This window comes from Schistocerca cancellata, chromosome 1 (genome assembly GCF_023864275.1).
Source record: "Schistocerca cancellata isolate TAMUIC-IGC-003103 chromosome 1, iqSchCanc2.1, whole genome shotgun sequence".
Taxonomy (NCBI): Eukaryota; Metazoa; Arthropoda; class Insecta; order Orthoptera; family Acrididae; genus Schistocerca; species Schistocerca cancellata.
In genome coordinates, this window is record NC_064626.1 from 695,037,296 (window position 1) to 695,063,823 (window position 26,528).

General features: G+C 42.1%; 1 protein-coding gene across 1 annotated transcript; it reads left to right on the forward strand.

Annotated features, from left to right (window-relative positions):
• The first annotated feature begins 438 nt into the window (after positions 1–438).
• Positions 439–18,331, forward strand: LOC126184481 (5'-deoxynucleotidase HDDC2). The gene is made up of 4 exons (XM_049926877.1): positions 439–595; positions 2,303–2,427; positions 2,504–2,672; positions 18,000–18,331. Exons 1-4 carry the CDS (start codon positions 536–538, stop codon positions 18,231–18,233), a joined length of 588 nt encoding a protein of 195 aa, XP_049782834.1. The 5' UTR covers positions 439–535; the 3' UTR covers positions 18,234–18,331.
• Positions 18,332–26,528: the final 8,197 nt, after the last annotated feature.

Below are 26,528 nucleotides of genomic sequence, written 5' to 3' on the forward strand. Positions count from 1 at the left end.
TAAATACGTTTTTTTTGTAAAAATAAACTTTTTGAATATAAACTGTACTTGAATATATATTTTTTGTGTGGTATTAATGTAACCAGACTCTGAATCGTTCCACTGAAATAGCTGAATGCAGTTTATATGGCTATTTAAATATAGCAGTTACTCACACCGCACCTGGGACAGTGTGTGACCAAAAAATGACCTAGGAAGCTTAAGGTTAAGACAATGAAATGATTGAAACGGTTTAACACTACTTAATATTCACTACAAAATGTGAATCGCAACAAAAGTATTTGACATTGTCATATTTCAGAACTCTCAGTTATATATATTAAGTGCAGGTGTTTAAGTTTGCACCTTTTTTCCCAATAAGCTGTAATTTAAAAAATCTGCATGACTATTCTTCGTGGAGGGATGTTCCGTCTATGCATATATTCTTCATTTTTTGCTCGCAGTTACCCACCCTGTTGCAAAAACAGTTGAATAACAGTTGTAAGACTTTGAATGTAAAGTGTTGTGTTTCGGACAATCAAAATTGTAAAGTATAATGTCAAACAGTGATGCCAATAAGATAATCGAATTCCTCGAACTTGTTGGAAGATTGAAGGTTCGTATTCTCTACGCTACATATGCAGATAGTCGTTCTATCGCAGACGATGTACATCATTATGGTTATCAAGTCGTGCAGCCGGCTTACTTTTTGAATGTGTGTGGAAACTGTTCTTCCTGTAATCTCGTTCTCTCGTAGTTAGTCGTCACGAAAATAATCATCTCAGCAGTGGATATTGTTGACTTGTAGTGGAGTTTCACGAAGTAACAAAACAAATTCGCTGTTTTCGTTTGTTTGTACATACAACTCAGAAAGATTTTTTAATTGACAAAAATTTCATTGCATGCGAGTTCCTTGCGGTGTTACGTGAACCTTAACATTCATTGGATTGTTTATATTTGAATGCCAGGTTCAAAACGAAGCCTTATTGTCATCAGTAAGTATAACAATATTGGTTATTGACAAATATACACGGTTTTCTAGCGTTGTAGACCCTGTAAGAATGTTATATTCTCCCACATAAACTTGTGATATAAGAAATTTTTTTAACATTTGTATGATGTTTTAATTGGAGATTCCGTCTTTCGTTCTGTTACCACTGCACCTTGTTAGTTGATGATTACATGATGTGTTTTGATTTAATGAGTTTTCACTTGACAAGTATTGCATTTGCAACTAATAATGTAGGCCATGTACCATATCTGACAGAAGTGTCCATTGCAAAGCTAATAAAGGATTTATGTCTTAGTAGTCTTCTGTCCTTGACTTAAAATTTACCTGATTTCGATTTTTGGCTATTTCGTTTGTTTTTGTTGTGTGTTTTCTCCGCAAATGCTGTCTAGAGCTACAGTGTTGATAATTCTGTACAAACTGTCTAATCTAATAGTACAACATGATCAAAATTAATGCAGGCTGGGCTCAGTGCCTGTTCTTGTTCTCCTGATACAATGAATATGAATATGTGGATTTGTTAGATCAAGGTAAATGCTCCATTTGGTTCTTCTACAATGCAGCCCCCTATTGTTTGATAGACTGAGCCAGTGCCCTTTCTGAAGGCCTGATTAATATGCTGCTGAAGAAACAATAAATAGTAACAGGAATAAGGAGTTTGAGCGAAGGGAGAGGGATGAGAGCATATAGTTATCAAAAAAATACAGTTAGAGAGTGGCCATTCCAAAAGGTGTAAAAATTTTCACTTGATAATACTTGCCTTGCCTTCCATCCGGGGGATTATTTCTGGATCTATTTGATTCAAGATAGATTAGAAGTTACAGTTAGTGCAGGTTTTTTCCTTATACATTTATGTGATTCTCTATACTTTTATTGCCAGTATAGCATTACAGGAGGCAGATATATGAAATAGTGGAACCAAAACTCAAAAATGGACAAAATAATACCCACACATGCTCAGTCGTTACAGAATGTAAACTTAATTAGAAAGGTGCAAGTTGAAATATAAAAACCAATATCTGTGCAATACAATAATGGGGAATGCACGAAAAGAAAAATTTAAGAAACTTTTTATTTTATTATTTTATTTTTTTTCTTTTAGACTCCAATTCAGCATACAGTTTGAATCTGTCAAGCAGTTGTTGCCAAACTATTAGAAATGAGGCAAATAATATCTAAGTAGCCACATGATTTTTGGTCCTGGAACTTATTCCTATAAGAAATACCAATATGTTCATTTGTATAAATATTACATTGTAATTTTTAAGAAGCCTGCAGTAAATATAAGAAGTACTTAATAAAAATTATTTTCAGCATATACAGAGAACTGGCTGGATTTTAAGACATGTAAATAATCCAGAAAGCATCGCAGGACACATGTACCGAATGGGAATATTGTCTTTCTTAATTGATGAAAAGGATGGTCTTGATAAAGACAAGTATGTATTAACAGGCAACTTTTTGGTTCTCAAGTTGTTAATTTATAGGAAATGTAAGAATCCACTTTTGTTCCAGGTGTATCAAAATGTCTCTTGTGCACGATCTAGGAGAGTGTATTGTCGGTGACTTGACGCCACATTGTGGAATCCCAGCTGCAGAAAAGCATCGTAGAGAGACACTTGCAATGAGGGAGTTGGCCAGTTTAGCAGGAAATGCAGGGACAGAGATGTTCAATCTATATAAGGTTTCCTTCAAAACCCTTAAAATATTAAAGTAACCAACTGTTTATCATTTAAATAATAACAAGTATTTGTTCTTACCTGACAAGCTGATTTCAATGTAAATCAGTAACTATTTTAATATGGATAGAGGAAATCTGTAACAGTATTCAGAAGGATGTAAAAGCAGGTGTGCTGCTTCCCGGCAGAGGAGAGGAAAGGACTCGAGGGAAAGAGTCTCAAGGCTTATCTAAACAGTAAGTCTCTGTTGTCCAAGGGTCTTGAGTGATTTTTCCTGTATCATTAAGCATCTCCAATCTCTCTCCTGTTCTGCAAGAAGTAGGAGAACATGGTTCTCCCTCTCCCCCTCTAAATTTTGTTATTACTGTCCTAATTAATATTTATTTTGTCATTGGTGCTGAGAGCTATCTATCTCCTCTTTCTTGTCTCCTGGTGTGCGATTACGAACATGGACAAGCTGTGTGGAGGGTGAAAGTTTTTACGTAGGTGTACAGGACTTTTCATCATTTTCATTTCTTTTGTTTGTATTACTTCAGTACCAAACTAAGCACTGAAACTTATGTTATTAGCATAGTACACTATTGATTTTGACATATGTTCTCTCATTTACTCTTATATATTACAGACTACTTTTGTAACCATGAGAGAGATGCTCTATCCCTGCAACTTTTTATCCTATAGTAGTTCAGTATGAGTTTTTGGTGATCTGTCTGTGATGACACTTGTTTTTGTGTGGTGGGATACCATATTGCCCTGGGTTCATTAATTTAAAAACTTTTCAGTTATACTGCATTAGTAAAAAACACCATTATTCATTTTTTCTGTAGAAGCAGATGGAAATGATAATCAATTAATCTGAAAAAAATCGCCGCGCGGTATTAGCCGAGCGGTCTATGGGCGCTGCAGTCATGGACTGTGCGGCTGGTCCCGGTGGAGGTTAGAGTCCTCCCTCGGGCATGGGTCTGTGTATTTGTCCTTAGGAAAAATTAGGTTAAGTAGTATGTAAGCTTAGGACTGATGACCTTAGTAGTTAAGTCCCATAAATAAAAAAAAGAAAAAAAATAATAGATAAAAGACTGCCAAGCAGTCTTTGAAAGCGTTTTTGATGTACGCTGTACAAGAAAATGTTCTGCTAGCTGTAATCTTTTAATACTGTCTGTCTCACATGAATAATTCACCACAGAGACAAATGAACTTTGTATTCTGTGTTCTTCCCTCTTCTTCTCATTCATAATATTTACCTGCCACTATTGTTAAGTAGTATAAATAAGTGACAATACTGAGGACTCTTATATTTGGAAAATTAGAGTGTGACTCTGTAATCTTATGATCTTGGTAAGTTGTTCATTAAAATAATTGTCAGTCATGACACTGTAACAGTCTCTGTCTCCCATACTTAACAACATATCCATGCACCAGTCACATATTACAGCCTTTACACTGGATATGATCTCCCTACTTAGCATAACTCGGCTGCTTTCTGCAAAGTAGTTTTTACCACCATTGAGAAATGAAACTTCTGGAAACCTAAAACGCTAACAGCCTCCAAGCTCCTTTAAAAAGTTCAAACATACGAAGCCCCGCAGGGGGCTCACAGTCCTTTCGTGAGTTTGTGCGTGGCGCACACGGGGCCCTGAGCTATTGCAGCTCATTCTTCATTCCCTAGCTGCATTTCCTTCTCCCTGCCCCCTCCCTGTTGCCACCTCCTTCCTCCCTCTCGGTGTTCTGATTTATGTCGACTTGGCTATTCCCCTGGTTTCCTGTATTGGTTGCAATTTTGTTCCTTTTGCCTGTTTTTTCACCCTTTTGGCATTTCAGTCCCCCCCCCCCCCCCCCCCCTTGAGGTTTGACCTCCAAAATTTTGTTTTTAGTGTGAGCCATATGGGGAAGAACTCCCTCCCTAGCATCTACGATGTGGATTCCTGTCCCCCTCCCTTCCCCACTGTAGCCCCCTAACACTCCGCTAGGTCACCAGCACATGTAGCCAGTCCACGTGGTGGGGCTATTATGTACCCATTTGGCTGAGCCCCCTGACAACACAGGGATCACACTACTGATACCTGTGTTGTTCCCTCCCCGTGTATGCCAAGGAGTGGTTGTTGTCTTCTTGGAGCAACGGAACTCCCGGCAATGGCTGCTGTGCCAGACAACCCTTGCTGTGGCTGGGTGGTGCCCATGGGGAGAGCCCCTGGTCGGAGTGGGTGGTATCAGGGTGGATGCATTAACTGTATCGAGCTGGAAAAATCTGGCCATTCTCGCACGGCCATATCTTCTAATGGTGAAGAATCCTTAAATGCTGCCTCGTATGACCTGACAGCCTTCCCTTCCCTGGCTACCCCATGGAAGGAGGGCCTGGTGTGCCGTCTTGGGCTGAAACACTTTCCCAGTTACCTCGTCTGTACTAGGATGGTTGGGGACACTTTCACCACCACAAAGTCATTGTTTTTTGTGAAAAATATCAAGGACAAGTTTGGTGAAGTAGAGTCTATTAGTAAGATGCGGTCAGGCTCCCTGTTGATCAAAGCTTCTTCTGCCACCCAATCTGCAGCTCTTCATGCATATGATCGTCTTGTCAACATCTCAGTGTCTGTCACTTCTCACCAATCTCTGAATATGGTCCAGGGTGTCATTTTTCACAGGTAGGACCTCATCCTGCAAACTGATGAGAAACTCTGGGCCAGTCTGTAGCGGCATGGCATTCATTTTGTTCGACATGTGCAGAAGGGTCGCAAAGGCAACCACACCGATACTTGCGCCTTCATTTTGGCTTTCGAGGGGATACCCTCCCAGAGGAGGTCAAGGTTATGTGCTACAGATGTGACATGAAGCCGTACATCCCCCCACCTATGCGGTGCTTTCGGTGCTTGCGTTTTGGTCATATGTCTTCCCGCTGTATGGCAGACCCTGACCCTTTGTGTGGTGACTGTGGCCACCCAATCCATGCGGGAAGCCCTTGTATTCTGCCGCCTGTGTGTCAACTGTGCTGACCGCCACTCTCCTCGCTCACCGAATTGCCAAGATTACAAGAGAGAAAAGAAGATATAAGAATACAAGTCCCTAGATCGCCTATCTTATGCTGAGGCCCTATGTTCAACTTTTGCCTCTGTTACTTCCTTTCCTCCTCCTCCCTCGTCCTTACCCCAGCCCCGCCCCTTTCTCCCCTCCTCCTTCCCTGCAGATCCGACGACTTCCTGTCACGGAGTCACTCTCCCTCCCCGTGTCCTGCCCTCCTCCGCCTCGGAAAGAGAAGAAGAAAAAACATAAATCCCACAACAAGGCGCCCCCCTGTGCCCCTAGAGGTACCAACTTCCCTCTTGCAACCTTTGTCTGACATCTTATTTGTTGATGTCACTCCATCCTCGTCAGTGACAACTACTGACAAAGTGACCTGATCTCCTCCTTGGCTCCTTCATGCCTATCTAGGACTCATGCCACACGATCATGCAGTTTAACTGCAACGGGTGCTATTGTCACCTAACGGAAATGCAACATCTTGTATCGTCGTATTCTGTGTTATGTCTTGTTCTCCAAGAAACGCTCATCCGTGATGACCACTCTCCAACTTCCCGTGGTTATTGGGCGTTCTGTCGGAACCGTGCTGGCCTTGGGATAGCATCTGGTGGGGTCTGCACTTTGGTTTGCTCTGATGTCCTTAGTAACTGGATCCCCCTATGTACGACTTTGGAAGTGATAGCGGTTAGAGTGCACATGACTCTGGCAATCACCCTTTGGAATGTCTACCTCCCTCCAGGTCGGCCACTTGCTTATGTTGCACTATCTACCTTAATCCAGCAACTCCCATTCTCGTTTATCCTCCTTGGGGATTTCAGTGCCCACCATCCACTGTGGGGGAGTGTCACTTCAACGGGTCAGGGTATCCTAATCAACCAACTTATCACGGGCTTCAATTTGTGTCTCCTCAATGATGGTTACCCTACCCACTTGAGTGCCGCTCATGACACCTTCTCTGCTATCGATCTCAGGCTCTCCTCCCCTGCCCTCGTGGCTTCCCTACATTGGTCATCCCATGATGACCTTTGTGACAGTGACCACTTTCCAGTGGCTCTATGTCGTGGTCCACCTGCCTTTTTATATCTTTGTTTGTTGATTGTTGTCCTCGGTGTCGACGTACAGCGTTGCTACACTGGCTGAAAAATGGGTTGTGTGTTCTGACACTGACTGCTGTAAATTATTTATCCAACAGGTGCACGGTTGTTACACAGTACTTTTATTTCACTGTTCACAACACCCTAATAATACACAATTATAGGTGTATGGCCAGTGCACTATTGTTTAAACTTTCCATAAGCCTCATTAATAGTTTGCAAGCGAAACTCCACATACTGCTATGATAGTTTACTGTTGAACAGCTACGAGCAGTAAGACCTAACCACAAAGTTCACAGTTATTGAAGAATAGTCAAGTATGTATGGAGCAGACACTGTCACTGTTTTTACACATGGCCTAATTGTTTAACATTTGTTCCACAGTTAATTTGAAGCATTGTTGTTGTTCTAACCAGCACAGGTTACTCGGCTGTGGACTGACTGTCTTGTGACCAAAAATCGGGCCCTTATATATCATCGCAATAATTTGTACTGAAACTACACATTGTTCAAAGTAAAAGTAAAACTTAACTCATTAAATTAACTAAATACATCGGATAATTGGTTCTTTTTAACAGTTTCTTCTACTACGAGGTTTAGGCCGAATTATTTGTTTAAATCGTGAAATTAACAAATATAGTTATGTGAACAATCCTTTTGACAAAACTGTTAATTACTTTGGAATTAATGAAGGGCTGGTTTTGCTAACATGTTCCTGAACAGAGCCAAATAGATACTTTACGATTACTAGCATTTCATCTTCCAAATGTTCACAATTCTTACAGAACTTATATTTGTTTATATGTCAACAATAGAATTTAAGTTATGAAACAATTACTGATTTCGCCCTGTAATGAAAGATACTTATTACAAATAGTCAAAATAAATTAGAAAATCAATTACATACCTAAAACTAAGCACAAAATTAGATCTGGTGTTGTATTCTTTAAAATTGAGGGTCAACCTTTCTCTTTAATGAAAATGCAGATTATATTCACATATGTTAATGATAATTAGTTAAAATTAACAAGACGAATTTAAGGAGACAGATGGCAAAACAAGAGGGGAATTAAAAATATCCCAACTTGCTTTGTCACAACTATCGTTCCCCTGCTGCCACCAGGCAGACAGGCCCCCACGTTGGCCATTCCGCAGGGCCAATTGGCCTTTAGACATGTCTGCTGTCCACTTTGATAGCTCCCTCTCGAATTCCATTGATGTAGTCGTGCAAGGGGTCTCTGCTGCTCTTCTTCATGCTGCTGGCACTGCTGTCCCCCTATCCACAGGGCCGGTACCATGGTGGACCAAGGACGTCGCGGTCGCTGTTCAGGATCGCCAACAGGCACTGCAGCAATTTAAGTGACACCCCTCCAGACCAACCTCCTCACTTTTAATCGTCTCCAAGCTAAGGCTCCTTAGCTCATTAAGCGGTGTAAAAAGGAATGTTGGGAGCAGTATGTTTCCTCCCTGGGGGGCGTATGCCTCTTTATCACAGGTTTGGTCAGAGCTCCGTAGCATTCTGGGCCACCAGCAAGTCAACTGTCCAGGGCCTGAACCTCCAAGGAACTCTGTGCACTGATCCATTGGTCGCCGCAGAACACCTTGTGATACACTTTGTGACAGCATCGTTGTCTGCTCCCTACCCTCCTACCTTTCTCCAGCAGAAACGCAGAGTTGAACAGACCCCCCTCTGTTTCATCCCACACCACATTGAGCCCTATAATGCACCTTTCGCTGAATGGGAATTGGAGCAGGGTCTTAGCTCTTCAAGAGACACAGCCACAGGGCCGGATTCCATTCACAATCAGATGATTCAGCACTTGGACGTTCTCCAGAGGCAACGGCTCCTCAGGGTCTTCAATACTATCTGGCTCATGGGTGCTTTCCTGTCACAGTGGCGAGACAGTACAGTTATCCACATCCTTAAGCTTGGGAAAAACCCAACGTCTCTAGACAGCTACCACCCCATTAGCCTTACGAATGTGCTTTGTAAACTGCTCGAAAGGGTGGTGAACTCCAGATTATGTTGGGTACTCGAATCTCGGGGCCCTTTGTCACCGTATCAGTGTGGCTTCTGGGTAGGGCGATTTCCAACTGACCATCTACTCCTATTGGAATCAGCCATTTGACAGACTTTTGCTCACTGCCGGCACCTTGTTGCAGTTTTCTTTGACCTAAATAAGGCGTATGATGTGACTTAGTGCCATCAAATTTTAGTTACATCCCCTGACTGGGGCTTCCGTGGTCCCCTTCCGATTTTTATCCATGTTTTTATCTTACCGGCTCTTCCAGGTTCGAGTTGGCACTTCACTCAGCACCTCTTAGATTCAGGAGGATGGTATCCCATAGGGCTTTGTGCTAAGTGTCACGCTCTTCTATATTGCCATAACTAGGCTTGTGACCTCTGTTGGGCCTCTGGTTTCCCCGGCATTGTATGTTGACGATTTTTGCATATGGTGCATCTCTCACTCGATGGCGTCTGCTTGGTGCCAGCTCCGAGGCGCCATCCGACGGGCCTCTGTGTGGGGCACTGCCCATGGCTTCCAGTTTACCCCTCCAAAATGTGGGTTATGCATTTTTGTCGTCGACCCACAGTACACACTGATCCAGAACTTTATTTACACAAGCAGCTCCTCAATGTTGTAGCACAGTCCCGTTTCTTGGACCTTATTTTTAATAACAAGCTGACATGGCTGCCCCACATTTGCCACCTAAAGGCTACATGCATGTGGAAGCTTAATGCTCTCTGCCGGTCGGCCCACACATCTTGGGGTGCAGACTATTCCACTCTTCTCCATCTTTACTGTGCTCTGGTCTTGTCCAGACTTGATTATGATAGTCGGGTTTATGGCTCAGCAGCTCCTTCCACTTTGAAACTCCTTGAGCCTGTCTATCGTTGTGGGGTGCATCTGGCTATTGGTGCCTTTGGCACTAGTCCTGTTGATAGTCTCCTCACAGAAGCAGGGATTCCCCCTATACACATCCGACGGAGCCAACTCCTTGTTTCTTATGCAGTCGCCATTCGCCAATTCCCTGACTATCCTGTGTACCCTGTGCTCTTCGCCAATGAGGGGTCTCTTCCTCCTAACACCTGCCCATGGGTGGGATTGCTGGTTGCCATGTGTCTCACTACCCTGTGCTGGGATCCCCATCTGCGCTCATTGGACTGCATCCTGTGTCTTTCCTCCCATACCCCCCATTGGACGGTGTCTAGACCACGGATTAGGACTGATCTCTTCCAGGGTCCTAAGGTCTGTTGCTTCTATGGTTTACCGGCGTCTTGTATGTGCCATCCTTGTAGAGTTCCAAGGTGCCACCATCTTTTGCACTGATGGTTCTAAGACTACTGATAAGGTGGGATACGCTTTCATGTCTCCTACCAGCTTCAAGCACCATTTATTGCCAGGTTCCTGTAGTGTATTTACAGCAGAGCTTCTAGCCATTTACAGGGCCTTCCTTTTTGTTTCTCATGCCTCCTTCCATAGTGTTTTAATTTTTCCGACTCCATGAGCAGGCTAGTGATCGATGCTACTCTCATCACCCATTGGTCTCTGCCATCCATGACCTTCTCTCTGTCCTTGAGCGTGCCGCCTGTTCAATCCTCTTTCTCTGGGTCCCAAGTCATGTGGGAATCCCAGGGAATGAATTGCTGACCATTTGGCTAGAGAAGCAGATACCCCCATTTCCTTTCACAGTTCCAGCTGTGGATATGCGGATCTACGTCAAATCTCTCTTTGCCCAACAGTGGAACGCCATCTGGAGCACTACTGCCCATAGTAATTAACTCCGCACAATCAATGAGTCTACTGCAGTTTGGGGCACTTCTTTCCACCCCTCTCGGAACGAGTTCACTGTTTTATGCCGTTTAGGCATTGGCCATACCTGGCTCACCCATTGTTTCCTCCTACGTAATGACCCACCCCCACAATGTGGTTGTGGTGCCAGTCTGATGATATCTCACATATTGGTGGCATGTCCCCTTCTTTCAACCTTCAGTGCTAAGTATAGTCTTCCTGCTTCCTTAAATTTAATATTAGCAGGTGATTCACAGATGGTTGACCTGGTCCTCGGTTTCCTCTGTGAAAGTGGTTTTTATTCCCAGATATAAGGTTCTCCTTTAGTCTTGGAGCAGGGGCGGGTAGGTTGCGGTTGGGACTCCTTTTGCAGTCTTCGTGGTCTGTGACCCTATGACTACCCCCCCCCCCCCCCCCCCTTTTCTCCAGTTTTTAGATTTGGTCTCCCCTTTTATGCTTTTACTGTGTATGTTTAATGTTCATTCTTTTATAATTTGACTACTCTGACTGAATCTGTCCACTTTTAGCAGACCCTCTTTCTTATGTAACGTACTTCGGAATCGCGGGACTGATGACCTGGCCGTATGGGACCATACTCTCACTCAATTAATCAATCAAACAAACAGTCAAACATACGAAGGTCAGAAAGTCACAAAAAAAAGAAAAATTCCAGTTTCCATGGGAATTTGAACAAACAACATAAAATAATTTCTTAAAATTCACGTTGTCAAGCTAACTATTAGTTCCCTGATCAAATAAAATATGTTGCTAAATAATGACACCCACATCAGATAATCCAGCATATATTTGGCTGCTGATCAGTAATTATACAACAGAGCTGACACACTCAAATCAGTTGTCTCAGTGTTCATTTCACAAGGGTCCACAACAGGCTCTGCAGATTCCTTTAATTCAAAACAACTCTCAAAATTTGGAGAACATTTGAGTTATGTTAGTGAACCAGCAGTGTGGCTGCAGGGTGATTTTGTTTCTCACTCAAGGGCATTCATGTTGATTCATCTCCTCCCCAGTTAATAACCACTAATTGGTAGTTGGTGTTGCAATTGAGCATAATCGCTCGAAAATTCCAGTTATCAATGTAAAGACAAGAAAAATTCGCATGGCATTGAGGGAAACAGGCCATGGACTAGCATGATATTCACTGTTCGTTGAGCGTTTTCTTGAATGACCCATTGTGCTCAGATTTCAGGAAAATCCTGCCCCCCCCCCTCTCCCCCGCCCACAGTCTAACCAAGGCTGTTGACAAAGGATGTCTCCCAGCTCCTGCACAGTGTGTATCATCTAGAAAACCTCACTGGTGCTCACACTTGCCTCACTGACCACAGCAGTCCTTTGTAACACAGTTGATGAACATAAAATTCCTCTTTGGATTGAAACACAGGCTTTATAATTACTCCTCCAACAGCATATCCTTCCTGGCTTGGGAAAGATATAGTGCAGTACTGTCACATGTGTATTCCTTCTAGATTGTCATGCAATTTGGAGCTCAGTATTAGGAAAAAATAGGCATTGTAGACAACTGAATTCTAGTTCTCTTGTTATTAATCCTTTGAATGACAAGGTAATGATCTATCATTACTCCCAACTGATTGATTGGTACTCTGCTTACTTTCACTTAGCTTATAAAATTTGCTGCTAGATTTGTTCGGGTGCTTAGTATTTCTATTTATGTGTGCATCAATAGCTATCAACTGTTGAGCATTGTTGCAGTGAAATATTGACGATCAATAACTCTGCTATTGCGTAGCTCGTTTGCTGACATCATGCTTTGTAATACTCGTTTACATTTTGTTATTTCATCTGAATTTTTGTGTAGCATTGTTATTTACTGTTTTCCTGTGCTTAAGGTAATGTTTTCAGTTTGTTTATTCCATTCCCTTTTGAAACCCCCACCCCTCAAGGGGCTCATCTCTCATTTGTGAGTTCATTCTTGGCCACCAAGGCTTCCCAGAGTCCTAGCAACACTGCTTACCTTTTCATGCTGCAAGTATCTTCATATTATTCTTTTTTTACTCTTTACCTTTCCATTGGATGGGGTGTTTGGTGTTGACTGTGTTTATCTGGTTTTTGTTTTGGACATTTGTTTCCTCAGCTCCCGGCCTCCTACAGCTTTTCATTATTTTCTGTGTGGTCCCCCTGTTGGTTCTGGCTTGTTACTTCTTTTCAAAGTTTTATTTAAGTGCAGATAAGGTCATCCAACACAATGTTTATTCCACCTTTCTCTCTTTGCAACCATTTTTCTTGCAACAGCACTACACAAAAATCGAGTATAGTAGCCATGCCATTTGAGAGTGTGTGTGTGTGTGGGGGGGGGGGGGGGGGGGGGTGTCAGGCCATCAAGTACTTGCACAGTGGTAGCCCCCCTGACCATACAGGGCTTACACTGTTGGTGCCTGAGCTGGAAACACCACACGCAAGCCAAGGAGTAGGTGTCCATAATGGATGGGGCACGGAGACTCCAGGCAGTGGTTTGCTGGTTAGGCAACTGTTGCTGTAGCTGTGTGGCGCCTATGGGGAGAGCTCTCGTTCATATTGGTTGGTACCATGATGGAAGATTCCCACATGAAGCGAGTTAAACTTACTTAGGCTGGTAGCCACACCGCCACATCAATCTCTTCTGAAGTTAAGACATATTACAGTGTGGAGAAGCAGGACCCCAGAATGTTCCCTCTCCTGGCTTTGCCATGGGAGGAACATAGGGCTCAGAGACAAGTTGAGAAATACTCCCTCCAATGCTTGGTTTTTGTAGAACAGGCGGGGATTCCTTTTTGTTTATAAAGTCTTTGTTCTTCGTTGAACATCTTAAGGACAGGCAGCAGTTCCAAAAATAAAAAAGTGGCTTCATTTTGCTTAATATGACATCCCCCACTCAATCATGTCAATCAATCATGGACGCTACTCACCTGCAACAAGCTGGATGATATTCCTGCCATGATAATCCCCCATTAAAGTTTTAATATGGTACATGGTATCATTTTCCACCTAGATCTTCTTTTACAGACTGATGATGAGGTGCATGCTAATTTCGAGGGACAAGGTGTGCATTTTGTCCATTATGTCCAGCAGGAACTAAAAGACAACAGAGTGAATACTGGAGCCTTCATATTAGCCCCCGAGGGTGTCCTTTTGCCATGATGGTGTCTCACTGTAATATCAAGCTGTATACTCCTTCCATGCGGCTACAAATGCATGTGATATGGACACGTCTTCGTGTTGCAATGCCAGCCCCATCTGTAGGGATTGTGGCTGCTAGTTAAATCAAATTCAAATCGGGTTAAAACCCCCTTGAGATGAACATCTATTGCCGAATGAGCCTCCCGAATGTTCTCTTGAAGTTGCTCGAACATGTGGTGAGCCAACAGCTATATTGGTACCTTGAGCCATGGGGTCTTTAGGCTTCGTCCCAGGGTGGTTTTTGCCAAGGCCGTTCTGCTGCTAACAATTTGGAGTCAGCTATTCGGTCAGCTTTTGACTGATGTCAAAATTTTGCAGCTGCCTTCTTTGACTTACAAGGGGCTTATGACTCCACGTGGCATCACCACAACCTCGCTGCCCTCAATGATTGGAGTGTGTGTGGCCAACTCTCAATTTTTGTCTCAGACTTTTTGTCTGACCCTACTTTCCAGGTTCAAGTTGGTGCTTCCTACTCTCTCCTTATACAGCAGAATGGGGTCCTGCAAGGCTCTATATTGAAGGTGACCCTTTTCCTAGTGGCTGTCAATGATCTAGCTGTAGCTGTGGGATCTACAGTGTGCCCCCTCCTGCTATGCTGATGACTTTTGCATCTATTATTGCTCCTTAACAGTGGGCGTTGCTAAACACCATTTGCAGTGTGTCATGCGAAACGACCCATCCTGTGCTCTCACTCATGGCTTCTGGTGTTCCGCTGCCAAGGTGTGTCATGCACTTCTGTCACTGTCATACTGTCCATCCCCAACCAGAACTTTACCTCAAGGACCAAATGCTCAATGTGGTGGTGTCATATCATTTTTTGGGATTAGTCTGTGATGCACAGTTGATGTAGCTTCCCTGTCTTAGTCAACTTAAGCAAATTTGCTGGTCAAATCTTCATACTCTTCACCGTCTCAGTAATACCAGCAGGCTGCAGACCACTCTACACTTTTGTGACCCTGCAAAGCTTCAATCCTGTCACGTCTTGATTATGAGAGCCTGGCATATGGCTCAGCATTGCGGATGCTGGACCAATAAACCATTGTGAGTCCGACTTACAACACGTTCATTTTGGACCAGCCCTGTGAACAGCCTACTCATGGAGGCTGGCGTCCTTCCCCTACAAATCAGGTACCAACAAGTGCTGCTCAACTATGCGGTACATATTTGCTGGTGCCTTGAACATCCGAACTGTTGTGTCCTCTTTCCTGGTAGGGAGATCTGGCTTCCTTAACAGAGGCCAAGGTGGCATCACAGTTCGCATACAGAGCCTGTGGTCTGAACTCCACCTTTCCCTACTGTCACTTCTTGTTAGGGAGAAGTCACGTGTGCTTCCAAGATGTGTATCCCTTCCTCAGATCTACCTTGATCTCTCCTTGAGACCAAAAGACTCAGTAGACTGTATGGTTTTTCACTGCATGTTCCTGGATGTTCTTGATGTATTCCGAGGCTCAGACATGATATACACTGATGGCTGTACTACCGACAGACAAACTGGTTTTGCCTACTTCAAATGTAAGATGCAGTGAACTACATTCCCTACTGAACAAATGCAGTGTATTCACTGCAGAATTGGTGGCCATTGCTAGAGCACTCACCCACCTTCCTTCTTGCACAGGTGAGTCGTTCTTAATTTGCAGTGACTTCTTGAGTCATCTTCAGGCTGTCAACCAGTGCTACCTGTGTCACCCATTAATTATGGCTATCCAGAATCTCCCGTATGATCTCCACCAAGCTGTCAGTCAGTTGCTTTGGGATACCAGGGAACGAACATGCTGACTGATTGTCTAAGTTGGCTACCAGAATGCCGACTTTGGATGTGGCAGTACTTTCACCGGACCTTCTGTTGACTCTACACCAACAGATGTTGGAGGCCTGAAATGCGGACTGGTGTGCCCTGGTTTCTGTGAATAAGTTGCAAACGATAAAGGAGACTACAACCACATAGCAGTCTTCCCTTTGTGCTTCTTGCGAGAATCTGCTGTCCTCAGTTGGCTTCGCATTGGCCACATTTGGATGACCCACAGCCACATCTACCAGTGTGAGGATCCGCCTCACTATCAGTGTGTTGCCCATCTCTAGGGGGCCCACATCCTACTGGATTGCTCTAATTTCGCCACCTCACGGCGATACCTTAAACTTTCTGTCTCCCTACCACTGGCACCAGCAGACGACACTAAAGTGGCTGATTTGGTTTTGAATTTAACTCATGAAAGTGGGTTTTACTCCTCGCTGTAATGTAGGGCACATTAGCTTCATCAGCCTCCTGAGGGATTGGAGAGGTGCCCCATCGCCTGCTCTGTGGTCTGGTGTGGCTCCTACCCTTCACACATTTTTAATCTTCTCAGTCTTTTACATTTGTTATTTCTTTCCAGACTCATTGTCCATTATTCTCTTTGCTGAGATTTTATCTGTTTTGTGTAGCTAGTCTCCATGTGGTAACAGAGGGTGTGGAAGCATCGGTCAGGTGCAGAGGGTGTGTCTCTGGTTGCATATTTCCCGGGGACCTCCAGCTGCTTTGTGGGTGGGGCAACTCTCCCACCTTCACCCTTTTACACCTCTCTCACTTCTCGGGGCTTCTGTCTCATGACTTTTTTGATTCTCGTATACAGTGGAGTCCATTGGGATTTGTTCTGTGTCCCTCATCTCTGGGGCTGTTCCTGGCTTGACACACACACAGAATCTCATAGTTTGGCCCCTTTAACCCAACCATCCATCCATCCATCTCTTTTGCAAATTATTTATTAGAAATGTGTCCAACAATGCCATTTGTGAGTTACTGGAAAATATTAATGATTCAGATTATTTTAGTGAAAGTAGCAGCAGTTCAGAAAGTGACAGTGATGTTCTTGCTGGTATATTGATTGAAAATGAAGACAGGATGAAAAATACACACTACACTGAAGTGATTGCACTTGAAGAACTACAGCTGCTACCACATCCTTCTCATGACGTGCATGGACCAAAGCGTATGCCACCAGTGGGCTCTACTGCAGTCGAATATTTCAAATTATGTTTCACTGCAGTGTTACTTCAGCTATTTGTCACTAAGACAGATCACTCAGCTAAGTAATTTATATTGTGTAAACATGCCCCTACTTTGTCTAGTCCGTATAAAAATGGAAGGACGTCACAATAGCTGATGTAAGAGTATTTACAACTTGCTTACTGAATATGAGATTTAACAAAAGGCCTAACTTCATTTTTGTGCTGGAGACCAAACCTTGGAAATGGCATAGACGGTTTTCCATCTAAGGCATTTCCAAGGTTTGCTAAAATGTATTCTGCTCCAAAACACAATTGGTAGGTGAAACGCAAGTGCAGAGTGTAACTTAGTGTGCAGGTATTATAATCATTATCTCTGTAAATTATAGTAAAATTTCAATATTTTTTATGTCATTTAACTCAGAAATGTGTGTAGATTTTATGGATGTTAGTGTGCTTTCTTCAAATCAAGTGTAATGTTAATTATATGGAAACAAAATCAAATTTATACTACTTTTTAAAATACTTTTTATTTCACCACTTATAAACAATTCAAAGTGAAGAAATTTTACAGTCTGGGTACACCATAGTAAACCACATACTTTTGTGGGTAAGTGGTATTTTTTCTTATTTTTAAATTGAATGCAGCACGATATATATGGCAGCTTAAATAAGTATAATAAAGTATGACATTGACTGCAAAAAGGTTAATGGTTCTTAATCAGGTTGTAAATCGTTCCAGTTGCGATGAATCCTCTTTCAGTACTGTAGGTGATTTTCATTCCATTTGTTTAGAACTAGTGACTTTCATACCTGTTCCACATTCTTATCATAAATCATATGCAGATCACCGCTCAGCACATTTGCTCACATTTTAGCTTTACATTTCCAAGATTATGTTGTTTTTTGTTTTTATCCATGGAAAATAAAATGGAATAATGCCATTTAAAGTATATTTAAACTCTCTCTCTCTCTCTCTCTCTCTCTCTCTCTCTCTCTCTCTCTCTCTCTCTCTCTCTCTCTCTCTCTGTGTGTGTGTGTGTGTGTGTGTGTGTGTGTGTGTGTGTGTGAGAGAGAGAGAATCTGCAAATGTTCTCTTTCACACGGGGTGAAATTATCTTCAGTAGAGGTTGTCATGTTTGTTAAGTACCAACAAAAAATTCAGTTAATGTTAAGGATAGTGTAGATTTTAATTATAAGATTTAATTTCTACCCAGCTCTCATTATAATTTTTGAATTGTTCATAATGTTTTAGGAATATGAAGAGCAAAAGACACCAGAAGCAAAGTTTGTAAAAGAGTTAGATAGGTTTGACATGGTTCTCCAAGCTTTTGAATACGAAAAATCTGAAAAACGACCACATGGCCTACAAGACTTTTTTGATTCAACAGAAGACAAATTTAGCCATCCAAAGGTGCTAACATTAGTAGATGAACTCAAAAAACAGAGATCTGTCTTCGAAACATTATATCAACAAACAGATAAATAGTGTTATTTTAGGCATTACCAAATTGTACGTACATGTATCATTTGTGAAGAATACACTAAAATAAATACATTCTAAAGAAGTTGTGTAAATATTTTTTATCTCCTAAAATAAAAACATTTTAAAGGAGTTGTGTAATTATTTTTTATCTCCAACTCTGCAAATTAGACAATTTATTGTGGCTTTAAGATTCGCAACTTTGTAGTGAACTGTTATGATTGCTAGCAAAATTTAAAATGCTTTTAATTAATGTAAAGTGCTAGGATTGCAAATAATGTGACACATGAGAGAGGGAAAATGGATGTTTCAGTACCTAGAGGAATAATGCCAATATCAGTCAGACCTAAAATGTTTCTCATCTTAAGAGGGTACGAGGTATTGTTCCATATATAATTGTTAAAGCAAATTGTAATTCAGATATCTGTTCCAAATCCTTTTTTGAGTCCCATCAGTTTTCTGACTGGTTTGATGCAGCTTGTCACAAATTCCTCTCCTCTGCCAAACTCTTCATCTCAGAATGATACTTGCAACCTACATTCTCAACTATTTGCTGGATGTAATCCAGTCAACTTTTTCTTTTTCAGTTTTTACACTCTACGGCTCTCTCTAATACCGTAGAAGTTATTCCCTGATGTCTTAACCAGTGTTCTACCACCCTGTTCCTTCTTCTTGTAAGTGTTTTCCATATATATTACATTCCTCATCTCATTCTTTACCTAATTTACAACATTATTCTGTAGCACCATATCTTAAATGCTTTGATTCTCTTCTGTTCTCGTTTTCCCACTGTTCACATATCACTGCCATACAATGCTCTGGTCGAAACATACATTCTTAGAAATTTCTTCCTCGACAGTGTTAGTCTGCTTTTTATGTCGTCCTTGCTCTGTCCATCGTGAGTTATTTTGCTGCCTAGGTAGCAGAATTCCTTAACTTTGAGTACTTTGTGATCACCAGTCCTGATATTAAGTCTCTCGCTGTTTTCATTTTTGCTACTTCTCATTACTTTCGTCTTTCTTCGATTTATTCTCAATCCATTTTCTGTACTCATTAGATTGTTCTTTCCATTCAACAGATCGTGGAATTCTTCTTCACTTTCACAGAGGATTGCAGTGTCATCAATGAATATTTATCATTGATATCTATTCACCTTGAATTTAATTCCACTCTTTAATCTTTTCTTTTCATTTCCATCATCGCTTCTATTACCTGTATGGCCCTAAAGCTTACCCCATTTGTCTCAGAATTCCAAACTTCTTGCACCATTTGACACTGTCGAACACTTTTTCCAGGCGACGAAACCTATGATGTGTCTTTATGTTTCTGTAGCCTTTCCTCCACTATCATCCACAATGTCAAAACTTCCTCTCTGGTGCCTTCACCTTTTCGAAAGTCAAACTGATCATCAAGCTAACACATCCTCAGTTTTCTTTTTCATCCTGCTGTATATTATTCTTGTCAGCAGCTTGGGTGCATCAGCTGTTAAGCTGGTTGTGCAATAATTCTCACAGTTGTTGACTCTTGCAATCTGCAGAATTGTGTGAATGACGTTTTTCCAGAAGTCAAATGGTATATCACCAAACACATACATTCTACACACCAGTATGAATAGTTGTTACGTTGCAACTTCCTACATCTACATCTACGTCTACATCTACATACATACTCCGCAATCCACCATACAGTGTGTGGCGGAGGGTACCTCGTACCACAACTAGCATCTTCTCTCCCTGTTCCACTCCAAACAGAATGAGGAAAAAATGACTGCCTATATGCCTCTGTACAAGCTGTAATCTCTCTTATCTTATCTTTGTGGTCTTTCCGCAAAATGTAAGTTGGCGGCAGTAAAATTGTACTGCAGTCAGCCTCAAATGCTGGTTCTCTAAACTTCCTCAGTAGGGATTCACGAAAAGAATGCCTCCTTTCCTCTAGAGACTCCCACCCGAGTTTCTGAAGCATTTCCGTAACACTCGTATGATGATCAAACCTACCAGTAACAAATCTAGCAGGCCGCCTCTGAATTGCTTCTATGTCCTCCCCAAATCCGACCTGATAGGGATCCCAAACGTTCAAGCAGTACTCAAGAATAGGTCGTATTAGTGTTTTATAAGTGGTCTCTTTTACAGATGAACCACATCCTTCCAAAATTCTACCAATGAACCGAAGACGACTATCCGCCTTCCCCACAACTGCCATTACATGCTTGTCCCACTTCATATCGCTCTGCAGTGTTACGCCCAAATATTTAATCGATGTGACTGTGTCAAGCGCTACACTACTAATGGAGCATTCAAACATTACATGATTCTTTTTCCTATTCATCTACATTAATTTACATTTATCTATATTTAGAGTTAGGTGCCAATCTTAACACCAATCACAAATCCTGTCCAAGTCATCTTGTATTCTCCTACAGTCACTCAACGACGACACCTTCCCATACACCATAGCATCATTAGCAAACAGCCGCACATTGCTATCCACCCTATCCAAAAGATCATTTATGTAGACAGAAAACAACAGCAGACCTACCACACTTCCCTGGGGCACTCCAGATGATATCCTCACCTCTGATGAACACTCACCATCGAGGACAACATACTGGGTTCTATTACTTAAGAAATCTTCAAGCCACTCACATATTGGGGAACCAATCCCATATGCTCATACCTTAGTTAGTAGTCTGCAGTGGGGCACCGAGTCAAACGCTTCCTGGAAGTCAAGGAATATGGCATCTGTCTGTACCCTTCATCCATGGTTCGCAAGATATCATGTGAAAAAAGGGCGAGTTGCGTTTCTCAGGAGCGATGCTTTCTAAAGCCATGCTGATGCAGGGATAGCAACTTCTCTGTCTCAAGGAAATTCATTATATTCGAACTGAGAATATATTCAAGAATCCTGCAACAAACCGATGTTAAGGATATTGGTCTGTAATTTTGAGGATCCGTCCTACCCTTCTTATATACAGGCGTCACATGTGCTTTTTTCCAGTCGCTCGGGACTTTACGTTGGGCAAAGGATTTGCGATAAATGCAAGCTAAGTAAGGAGCCAATACAGTAGAGTACTCTCTGTAAAACTGAATTCGAATCCCATCAGGACCTGGCGATTTATTTATTTTCAACCCATTCAGCTGCTTCACAACCCCAGGGATGTCTATCACTATGTCCTCCATATGGGACTCAAACGGCGGTATGTTTGTATGATCCTCCTGCGTGAAAGATTTCTCAAATGCTAAATTTAAAATTTCAGCTTTCGTTTTGCTGTCTTCCGTTGCCAGGCCAGACTGATCAGTGAGTGACTGGATGGAAGCCTTCGACCCGCTTACCAATTTTACATAAGACCAGAATTTCCTTGGGTTTTCAGCAAGATCTTTTGCTAAGGTATGACGGTGGTAGTGGTTGAATGCTTCTCGCATCACTCTTTTTACAGCAGCACGAATCTCTACTAACTTTTGCCTGTCCTCATTCTCCCGATCTTTCTTGTACCACAAGTGCAATTGCCTTTGCTTCCCCAGATGATTTTAGAAATTCTGACAGAATGCTCCTACCCTTCTGTCATAATCATCTTCAAAGTCTTCCAAAGCTCTTTTAAACTCTGATTCTAATACTTGATTCCCTATCTCCTTTGTATCAACTTCTACTTCTTCTTCTATCAGGTCATCAGACAAGTCCCCCATCACAGCCTTCAGTGTACTCTTTTCACCTATCCGTTCTCTCTGCATTTCTCCATGGAATACCCATTGCACTCTTAATGTCACCATTCTTTTTCCACTTTCTTCTCCTTCTTTTTCTTCCTTTCTCACCAAAGGTTATTGAGACGCCTGCTAAACCCGCTGGGCAGAACAGGTAATAGAATTGTGGAAACGGGCAAGGGTTGAAGTCAGTTTCTGCTTCTAAATGTCATTTATTGTAATTTAGCGACTCTTTCATGGCTGAAGGCCTCCAACAAGAAATCTTAACAAGATAAAAATCCAATTAAGATAGCAATAAAATAATTCAAAAACAACGTGCAAAGTGCCAATACAAAAGGCGGAGGGCAACAATTAATTTCCAAAATTTTAGGATATATTACCATAGGCCTTTAAAGGCAGAAGGCCAGCAAGAAATCTTAAAAAAGTAAAAAATTGAATTAAGGTAGAAATAAAATAATTTAAGACCCAAAAGGCAACATATACAAGGTGCAACACAAATGGCAGAGGGCCACAATCAAACTTAAAAATTTAAAAATATATTAGCATAATCTTTAAAGACAGAAGGCCACAATGTTCAAGCATAAAAGACATATTTAAAAATTAATTTTGCAAAATTTTAAGAAACAAACAATAACGACAAGCCTAAAATTTAAAATAGCTGACAACAGGTAATTAAACAACGGTGGCACTCAGAAGGCCTTCATGGAGGTCGGTCTACCTTTGTTCACTTAGGTGAGACAGGTGGTGAGCCCAACTATACTTCATCCATCGGAACCCAACCAGGGGGCAGCCATAGACCGACCGACACAACTTGCTTCCTGTCAATCAGTACATGAGAACCCCAACCGGCATTGTTACAAATGTGATAATCCACAATGGAGTATGTATTTGCTGTCAAAAGTACACACCATGTTGGACAGCGACAACAGGTGAGGAAAGGACGCTGCCTGAAATTACATTAGTGGCCAGGGCAGGTAACCGGAACACTAACGGCCACTAGGCAGAAAATTCCACTGGTGCACACCAAATCGTAGTTGACCCAAATAGTTAATTGCACCGCATGGCGACTAAATCTCAGCAGTAGAACCACTCGGTGTTGCTCACCAGAAAACCTCCCCAACAGCGAACCCCCAAAACATGAATAGACGTGGCTTGGGTAGTTGAAATCACTGCTCAACTTTGACGTCCTGGGTCGGTGAACCACGAAGCTCGTAGCGATCGAACAGCTCCACACACGCTCCGACACTGCACAGAGGCTGCCAGCGGCCCCAGCCAATTGCGCCATGCAGAATAACTTCCCTCGTCTGCAACAACCGACCAACTGGCTGCCAGTACGCCGACAACATTTAAAACAAATTGTCAATGGAAATGACACCAACTACACATACAGTTTGACAAACACTTGCACGAAGACGAACAATACTCAACAGTAATTAATCACACGCAAGGACAAATCAGGAATCGATGCGCGCGCACAAACAGCGAGCCAAAACGCGTCGTCTGGTTGGACGACCGACCATTGATCCACCAAGACCGTGGCCCGGCTCAAGCGATGCATGGCAGCAGTGGTTGGGCGAGCCATGTCGGGACTGCGCTCCAGACACATTTCAACTGACTGGCTGACCCGAACCTATGAGTCGAACTGCTTATCCGAACTGTCCCTCCGACAGACACTGACCGGGAAGTAATAGCAGTTGAGCACAGATACTACGAGAGTGGATGTATCGATACGCGCTGCTAGCGCCGGTCACAGTGACAGTAATAATTTAAATTAACGTAGTGAGGTGGAAGTACGTTAAAAACAGGGTGTAAAATAGCTGATGGCGGGAACACTAGCCACGCACGGGTCAGTTATTTTGACTATATATGCGGAATCAGGACTTCCAACAATCGTTTCTTTTTCAATTTATTCACATTTTTATGCAACCACTTCACCTTAGCTTCCCTGCATTTTGCATTTATCTCATTCGTAAGTGACTTGTATTTCTGTATTCCTGAATTTCTCTGAATATTTTTGTACTTCCTTCTTTCATCGATCAACTGAAGTTTCTCTTCAGTTACCATGATTTCTTCACAGTTACCTTCATTGTACCGGTGTTCTTTCTGACTTCTGTGATTGCCCTTTATAGAGATTTCCATTCCTCTTCCACTTTACTGCCTACTGAGCTATTCCATATCGTAGTATCTGTAGCCTAAGAGATCTTAGTGTATCTCTTCGTTCCTTAGTATGTCCCACTTCTTTGCACATTGATTCTTCCTGACCAGTGTCTTAAACTTCAGCTTATTCTTCATCACTACCAAATTGTTATCTGCTCCTGGGTACACCTTACAAACCAGTAACTGATTTTAGAATCTATGCCTGACCTTGATGTAATCTAACTGAAATCTGGCCCTGTCTCCTGGCCTTTTCCAAGTGTACCTCATCCTCTTGATTCTTGAACAGATTATTTGCTATTACTAGCTGAAATTTAGTGTAGAACTCAATTAGTCTCTCTCCTTTCTCGTTCTTAGTACCAAGCCCATATTCTTCTGTAACTGTTTCTTCTACTCCCCCTACAACCGCATTCCAATCCTCCCATGACTATTAGATTTTCATCTCCCTTTGTATACTGAATTAGGTATTCAATATCCTCATTTACTTTCTCTATCTGTTCATCTTCGGCTTGCAACGTATTCATGTATATAACGATAAATAATATCAAGATTTAGATATATTCTTGGAATTAAAGAACATCCTACAGGAGTCTGCTCAAAGGACTTAGTATATTAATAGCCACTTTTTAGTATATTCATTCTTTTATGAAATTAGTCCTCAGCAATTTCAGTCTCTTTCAAACTAACAAATTAGTTCAAGGGATCAATTTTATAACTAAGAACAATCTACAAAATGAAACTTCGTGGCAGATTAAAACTGTGTGCCGGACCGAGACTCGAACTGGTCCCGAATTCGAGTCTCGGTCCGGCACACAGTTTTAATCTGCCAGGAAGTTTCATATCAGCGCACACTCGGCTGCAGAGTGAAAATCTCATTCTGGAAAATGTACAAACTCCTAGTTGTTAACCGTCAAAACATTCATATCAAAGTGCCAGAGTTTGAAGTGCTTCCAGAAAGCAATGAAGCTCTCGTAATCCTAGGCATGTGAAGCTGGTTAAAACCTGAAGTTGGCAGGAGTGAGATTTTTGGGTAAATTTGAGTTTATATTGAAAGGATAGGCTGGTGGGAAATGGAGGTGGTGTATTTGTTGCGGATGCCCACCGAGATAGAAATTGACACTGTATGTGAGATTATCTGGGTAAGACTTTCTATCAGGGGTGGGCATAAAATTGTAATTGGATCCTTCTGTCAACCACCAGACCCTCCCCGATATAACCGAAAACCCTTATTTCACTTGTGTGTAAGGTCCTCAATCATACTGTAATCATTGGAGGTGACTATTGGAAGATTAAAATCAATTAGAATAATTACAGTTTTGTAAATAGTAGGAGTGATGAAATCCTTTGAGGTAATAAGAAATGGTTTGTCCGAAAATCAGTGGAACAAAAACACAAATTGGACAAAATATGCAACCACCACAAGAAAAGCATGCTTGAGCATAAATCCAGACGCTAGCCAAGCCTGCTGGTTGTGCTGTTTTATTTGACCACAAATGGCACCTGTGCATTGTTTCAACATGTTGCAAGTATCAGCTGTGTTCAGAACAGTGTTCTGTGTAGTTGCAAGTGCATTATGTAGGAGTTAAGTGAATTCCAGTGTGATCAGATTGTTGGTGATTGTATGGGGAGTGCTTCTGTAACCAAGGTAGCCAGAGTGTTTGGTATTTCAAGAGGCACCATATCAAAGATACACACTGCATACAGGAAAAACAGAAAAACATTGTGCAGTAAATCAAAGTGTGGATGAAAGTATGTCTCGAGTGGTTTTGGCAAGACAGTCATTGAAGAAGATTGTGACAAAAAATAAGGGGACGACAGCTGCAAACTTCGTTGCAGAACTGAATGTTGCACTCATAAACCATCAGCACCAATATAACACAAAGTGAGTTCCAGAAGCTGGGAAGTGCAAGGCGGACTGGAATTCCAAAATTACTCACCATTGATGCAAATGTTTCAAATGGCTCTGAGCACTATGGGACTTAACACCTGAGGTCATCAGTCCCCTAGAACTTGGAACTACTTAAACCTAAGTAACCTAAGGACATCACACACATCCACGCCCGAGGCAGGATTTGAACCTGCGATCGTAGCAGTCGCGTGGTTCCGGACTGAAGCGCCTAGAACCGCTCGGTCACAGCGGCCGGCTTGATGCAAGTGCCCGTAACAGGAAAATGTGATGCTAAAGCTGCAAATCATAGACTGTGAAGCAATGGAAGGTTGTAAAGTTGTCATTTGGTTGAATGAGTCTTGTATCACACTGTTTCCAGTTTCTGGCTGAATTTACATCCCAATATTGAAACATAGCAGGGGTTCAGTGATGATTTGGGTAGCCATATTGTGGTGTTCCCTGGGCACTCTTAAGATCATTTTACTGTCGAGGTTTATGTGACCATTTCGGTTGATCCCGGTCCATCCCAAGGTACAGTGTTTGAGCCCCGATGTTGATGATGTG